The sequence below is a fragment of the Haliotis cracherodii genome, unplaced genomic scaffold (assembly GCF_022045235.1).
Source record: "Haliotis cracherodii isolate W230 unplaced genomic scaffold, xgHalCrac1.p SCAF_7, whole genome shotgun sequence".
Classification (NCBI taxonomy): Eukaryota; Metazoa; Mollusca; class Gastropoda; order Lepetellida; family Haliotidae; genus Haliotis; species Haliotis cracherodii.
In genome coordinates this window covers 55,791,838-55,799,262 of record NW_027266330.1, presented here as the reverse complement: position 1 = coordinate 55,799,262, position 7,425 = coordinate 55,791,838, and the positions used below count along the sequence as shown (strand labels likewise).

General features: G+C 38.4%; 1 protein-coding gene across 1 annotated transcript; it reads right to left on the bottom strand.

Annotated features, from left to right (window-relative positions):
- Nucleotides 1–319: 319 nt before the first annotated feature.
- On the bottom strand, nucleotides 320–826 carry LOC139449025 (fibrinogen-like protein 1). The gene has a single exon (XM_071230505.1). It carries the CDS (start codon nucleotides 824–826, stop codon nucleotides 320–322), a length of 507 nt encoding a protein of 168 aa, XP_071086606.1.
- Nucleotides 827–7,425: the final 6,599 nt, after the last annotated feature.

Genomic DNA, 7,425 nt, shown 5'->3' with positions numbered 1-7,425 from the left:
AACAAACAAACATCTTTTGTGTTGAACATAATTCATAGGTTAGGGCCAACAAACTGATATTCGGCGAGGGTTCTTTTTCGAACTAAATACATTGTTTAAGCGACAAAAAATATGCTTCAGATTGTTGAAACAGAAGCGAGTGGTGGCTGCCACATTTATTACGTTGTTACAAGGTGTTTTTAAGAAAAGAAATATGTTCGGGCTCCTGCTTTTAATAGCTAGTTTTGCAGCTGTAGTTCAGTTTTCTTAACTCATCAGCTGTTGAATAACACCACAAACTGGCATGAGGCAGCTCAAATCCAGTCAAGTATATATCTTACTACAATACAAGGTCATCTTCCCTGTAATAAGCAACGGATTGTATCCTTAAATAGAAATAGTTGAAGAATTCAAGTGTAATTGTTCCGGTTTGGTTTGTCGGCCACATCACTCCATTATGGACAAACTTCAACGTTGTGCATCCGAATTTGTTGTACCACCATCCCCTGCTCTGTGCACGAGCACAGCCTGAGACATCTCGGTCATATGTTCCAAAATGAGCTCCGTTTAAATTTTTGGTTGCATCACCCAAACCGCCGAAACCATCTAAATAGATAGAGCTGTTGTAACTTTGCTCCTTTTCAAAGTAATCCCAGTGCAATGCATATCCATCTGCTTCGGAGTCCACACGGATGTTTCTATACCAAACAAAGCCAATAAGGATATAACCTTGATAGTAGATACCCAGAAAAACACGCATGTCATATGTGCCCTGTTTCGTTAACAGATGAAGAGGTTCAAGGCCCATAAAGTACAAACCATTCTGAAATGGAATACCCTCTCTCATCATCTGCCACCCCTTGGTATAGTTATAGTTAATATTGTCTTGGTAACTTGTAACAAAATACATCTCCTGGTAACACTTCCACTCAAAGAAATAGTCCGACCCAAACGGTTGAATGGTATATAGTTCATATTGTCCCGGCGTTTCCCTGCAATCTGGATTCAAAATAAAAGAGAGAACATGGGTGTCAGTTAACGTAGCATCAACACTATTAGCAGAACTTAGGTTAAATACAACAAATACTACGCACACCAATACTAAACTATCTGTGAAGATCTGGGGTAGAATAAGTCTTCAGCAACCCACGCTTGCCGTAAAAGGCGACTATGCTTGTCGTAAGAAGCGACTAACGGGATCGGGTTGTCTGGCTCACTGACTTGGTTGATGCATGTCATCGTGTCCTAATTGCGTGGATCGATGTTCATGATGTCAATCACTGGATTGTCTGACCAGACTCGATTATTTACAGACCGCCGTCATATAGCTGGAATATTGCTGAGTGCGGCGTGAAACAACTAACAAAAATAACAATTGTGTGGATCTATCCTCATGATGTCAATCAGTGGACTGTCTGTTCCAGACTCGATTATTTACAGACCGCCGTCATACAGCTGGATTATAGCTGAGTGCGGCGTTAAACAACAAACAAACAAACAAAACCTACCTCTGTAACGTCTGTGGCAGTAATCTCCTACAAATCCTTCAACACAGTGACAGGTCCTATTTTGATGATAAAACGTCCCTCCATTCTCGCAAGGATTTACCTGTCAAACAGTACATGTTCAATGTAACGACTTTGAATGGTCGGTCCACGATACTTTCAGCTATTAACCGGACATACAATCCATCTGTGACAAGGTGGAATTGTAATAAGGCCCACTGGCCATTTTTGTCATACACTTCGTACTGACAAATTGAAATCTGACATTTTTATCACTGTCGCTGGCCGTATTCAGTTGTTCACAGACAAACTGAATACTATTGCTGATGTAACTTATTCCTTAATCCTCTGCTAACCACATATTCGTAAACCATGGTTACTGAAGATAGCAAACAGGCTAGAAGTGTCATCCTACAGTTCATAATTTAAATAATGTAAAGAAAAATAGTCTGCCGAGGATCGACGTACGTTGAAACAAAATTGACGAGAGTCTTGCAAGAACTTTGTGCCAAAGACTAATTCCCGTACGCCTATGACATAGGTGTGGAATATGATTAAACAAATCAGAGGGAAATGTTCAAATGGTGTCCATCAGATAATCATGGTGTACTAACAAGATAGCATATTATCGTTAACGTTGTTTAGCATTAAAATGAATAGTTTTCTAAGGTTTTGAATGACCCTGTTGACGGGGATTGAAGTCGAGGTAAGAATATGCACACGATTGAGAGACAGATGCAGCTTTGTTTAAATAAAATCAATGATTGGTCAGAACGGAACGGCTTTAAATTTTCTATTTCAAATACATATTGCATTTATTTCTGTCGAAATCATAAACCACATAATGACCCTGAATTACATCTCGCGGGAACTCCACTTAAAGTTGTAAAAGAAGCTATTTTTTTTCGGAAATGCATATGTTTTTATCATAACCTTACTTTCTTACCACAAATTAAATATCTGCAAGCTAAATGTCTGAAGTCACTAGATTTATTAAAGGGTGATTCTAATTCCAAGTAGGGAGGATAACAATAATTTATGGGTGTGCTTTTCAAAAGTAACCTTAAATTACTCGTACTAATACATCACCAAGGTCTAATTAAACCTTTTATTTCTGCTGCTATAATTAAACTTGAAAATTTATTTTCCGTCTGCTTTCAAGTCAAGTGTTTTAGTTTGTGAAATGCACAGAATAGTACCTTGTGAAGAGAAATATAAAGAGACGTAAGGAGATGCATTGAAGAAACACAGTTCACTATTTACATCATTCATTTTTAACACCTGGCAGGAACGCAGTCGTTTCGTCTCGTTTGACGTTTAATGTACGTGCAGCGCAGATTACATGCAAACATGCGTGCATGTTCCCCGTTGTCCATCCTATATACGCCGCAATACCCCAAGCATTTCACTTTGAACTTTGATGTTTATTTAATTGTTTGTTGTTGAACGCCACACTCAGCAATATTCCAGCTATATGACGGCGGTCTGGAAACACTAAAACTAATCGAGTCACGCAATTGGGATCGATGACATGCTTCAACCAAGTCAGCGAGCCTGACCACCCGATCCCGTGAGTCGCCTCTTACGACGAGATTAGGCGCCTTTTACGGCATGCATGGGTTGCTGAAGACCTATTATCATCCAAAACTAGCTCCCACAGAAGATATCAAGCAATATCTATATTGGTTACCATGACGTCACAATCAAATGACATCATTAATGTCACTGCTAGTGAAGCTGTAAGCAGTAATTTTACATTTATGACACTGATTATTACTGTCTACAAACTGAAGAAGTTGGAAGAATGATGTTTCATGATAAATAAAATCTCACCCTCGTGTCTTTTGATACCAAATATATCAACACTCTTTGATAAAAGTGGAAAATCTCCGAGGCAAACCTCGGAGTTTTTCCACTTTGATCAGCTCGTATTGATATACTTCATATCACAAGACACTCGGGTGAGACTCTTTATGTCTACCCCGGGTCTTCATGGGTCGACGATCAGGTGTTAGTCATCTTTGATCTACTAGGTGATCATTTAGAGGTGATATTGCTGGAATATTGCTAAAAGCGGCGTAAAACCATACTCACTCACTCACTCACTCATTTAGAGGTCATTGTGTATCGAATAGATAATGAGTGAGTGAGTGAGTGTAGTTTTACGCAGCTTTTAGCAATATTCCAGCAATATCACGTCGGGGGACACCAGAAATAGGCTTCACACATTGTACCCGTGTCCGGAATCGAACCCGGGTCATCGGCGTGACGAGCGAACGCTTTAGCCACTAGGCTACCCGACCGCCCCTAATGAAACAAGGAAACAGCTTGGTCCCTAAATATGAGTAAATGAATGGATTGTGGTAGAATGTTGATAAATGTGAATGCCAGTCTAGGCACGGAACGAGTCGATAATTTTGGGTGTGCCTTTCTTTATTTCATATGTAAGCAAAATATTGAATTGAAGGATAAGATGTCTAAATGATCAGAAACAACACTTTTGTATTAATTCGTGCTACATGTTTCCCAAAGTCATTTTTATGTCCGTTTATGAAACTTGTCTCGTGAAAAAACACGTGGTCGTCCAAAGGAAAGGTTGTACCAGGAATATATCGTGTTAACTTCACATTAAAAACATATAATTATTTAAACTCACAATTGCTGTCTGACTGCAGGCGTCCTCGGCAGCAAACTCAGAACAACTTCCGTTGGCGTAAAACCCACTCAGCTGGCACGTGTAGCCATCCGTAGTCTTGCAGTAGGAGGCGGACAGACAGTGTGGCTCATTCAGGCAGATCACAGAGCACTCGATCCTGCTTCGAACGGGTATTATTGTCATTAAATCACTGTTTGTTTTTGTTGATAGACAGTTAATGAACCGAACACGTCTTCTTTTAGCAGAGATCACCCAGATGTGAACAACAAGTATCAGAGCGGCTTGGATAAGCTTCATTGTCAGTATCGGTATGGGCTTTAGGACGTTCTAAACAGGTTGAACAGGTTTTTTTCTGAAATGAAACAAAATAACGCAGGTGGATCCGTGTTTATTGCACGTACAAAGCTAACAAAAAAGATACAATACAAGTATATAGTAATAAACAGAATTAAACATGATTGTGAAAAGCAATTTCACCTAATTAAGTGACGAGAAGAGTTATATAGATAAAGATCAGTCAGAGGAGACAGTGAGATGTCACAAATAGTAGCTTTAAAATTAACCATTTCATATTCTAATAAAAGCAACAAAACCCTTGCAATAGTTTATAAGAATGAATGATTAAATATTGCTTTATGCCACACAAGGAAAATTCAAGCTATTCGTGACGAGTTGATAAACATTTCAGCATTTACATGTAAAGAACAATAATAAAAGTATGATGTCAAAGATCACATGACATATATGTCATACATCACAGAAAAAAAATGAAAATCCGACTACTTTGGCCAAAACTATATATGTTGTCATAAAGATGGAATTCTGATGATCTGATGTGGTTCAATAACCATCAAATAACCAATTCCCTTCCACTGAGTGAGTGAGTGAGTGAGTGAGTGAGTGAGTATGGTTTTACGCTGCTTTTAGCAATATTCCAGCAATATCACGGCGAAGGACACCAGAAATGGGCTTCACACATTGTACCCATGTCGGGAATCGAACCCGGTCTTCGGCGAGACGAGCGAACACTTTAACCACTTGGCTACCCCACCGCCCCTCCCTTCCACTGATTTACCCTTTTGAACTAGAAATAAAGGAGACCAGTGGGACCGACGCGTCTGTTTCATTTTTAGATCTATGCATAAAAACTCACAACTAACACACAAGACGGTATGAGGAGGGATGACTTCAACATTCCAATAGTCAACTTCATGTTCAGCAATATTCCAGCAGCTTCAGCCTTTGGTGTTTACATTTGACAACTTTTGAGATACAATCGGGCTCCTTCTACCATGCCCGTGCTTGCCGAAAAATGCGACTATGCTTGTCGTAAGAGGCGACTAACGGGATCGGGTGGTCCGGCTCGCTGACTTGGTTGAAGAATGTCATCGATCCCAATTGCGTGGATCGATGATCATGATGTCAATCACTGGATCGTCTTGTCCAGACTCGATTATTAACAGACAGCTGTCATATAGCTTGAATATTGCTGAGTCTTACGTTAAACATCAAACAAACAAACAATTCTAATTTGAAATATATCGATGAATATGACTTCATATCGTTTTCAGATCAACTGGAGTCCTAGGTAACAGTCGTAGTTTTGTTCATGAGAATATCATTAAACAAAATGAAACCTTCTTATGGTCAGGAACTCGACACCAAGACCAAGACCAAGACCAAGGCGACAGCTCAAATGGACCTTAATTAAAGAGAATTATTTACTTACCTCTTCCGCAGCCAAACCGTTGTGAGTAGGGTTTACATGACTGCTTGACAGTATATAGTTTTGCGGTGACATCGACAATTCTCTTTCCTTGTTTTTAAAGTAGACACATGAAGACTTACTTTGAAAAAGTAACGAGATGACAATGTTTGACTTTGAAAGAGTGAATCGATGGAAATAGTTTCTGTATGAGACGGCTAACAGCGGATGCTGGTTGCTAAAACAAATAATTCCAGTTCTATTTCCTTCGTAAATTCTTACTTCAACATACATAACGATATTATATTTTTATCTTGTTCACGAGATAACATAAAACATGCAACGTATGTAAAATGCAACATCGTTCAGTGTAAACAAATTACATGTCATTGTATGAAATTTAGACATCAAAACATTACCAGGGCATGAAAAATATCACTTTTATTTATATCTGGAGCTCTTGAGTATTTGTATAAACCATAAGTATACACGATGTCAGTATAAATATTAAGACAGAGAGAATCGCAATTGTTAATCAGCAAATTGTTTTAACACAAAATATTAGTGTTTGTCGTGGGCCACACAGAGCAAAATAAACAGGTTTCTTTTGATTAAATTCTCAAGAAAAATAGCAATATTTCCTTGTACGAATCCCATAACATGTGGACGTTATTTAGCAACACAATCAGTAATTTATGGGTTTTACCACTATGGTCATCAGAATAAAATATTGCACAAATATATTGCGTTTAGTTGTAGATGTACAAGTTTGAAACGTACACTTTACCACTTTTAATGCCATCATATTCAGGATTTAAAATACTGCGTGTCATCAACATGACAGTGAAATTTTACATTAATAAGTTAAACGATTCACATAGACAATATTTTAGCCATGTCGTTTCGAGAGAAACTTACACATATATAATAAATACGTTTAGATTCTCGTCGAAGGAGAGTAAAATGACTAGAATAGCACAGTTTTTATTTAAAATTAGTATGCAACCATTACAAGATATCACTGTACATACAGAGCTATAGATCACCTTCAACTGAAGGTTGATCACCATACTGTGGATATCAAGCTACGATCTACTGGACTGTAGCTCACTTATGTCTCACGAACAAGATACAGTTTTCTCTTGTGCCCCCATGCAGGTCATACCAGATGAAGGACTGGACGACACTTTAAAATGACAACAATAACTGTCACTTAAGCTTATGTGCACACGCATTCTCGTGTTTTTGTACTTTTGTACATTATGCAAAGTCGCGACAATTTCGACTTGACATCTCAGGCCACATCCATAAAAACACAAAATGGCAGGAGCACGAAAAAGCATAATTTAAATAACTCGCGTTTTCGCAATCTCTTGTTTGAGACGATTGCGCATGTTCTCTATTAGTCCTGCGGACAATTCTTTTGTCTCGACATTCATTTCCCTTATATAATTTAGAATTTAGGACGCTAAAATATATATTACTGTTTATTTCCTGTCATGGTCTTAATGTTAAGTCTTCTCCCATTGTTGCAGTTCAAATCGATCGCAGGCTCAATATGATTTGATCTATAAAGAAAG

Excerpts from the sequence above, each read along its gene's own strand:
- LOC139449025 (XM_071230505.1), bottom strand. The coding sequence starts at position 826 with ATGAGAGAGGGTATTCCATTTCAGAATGGTTTGTACTTTATGGGCCTT.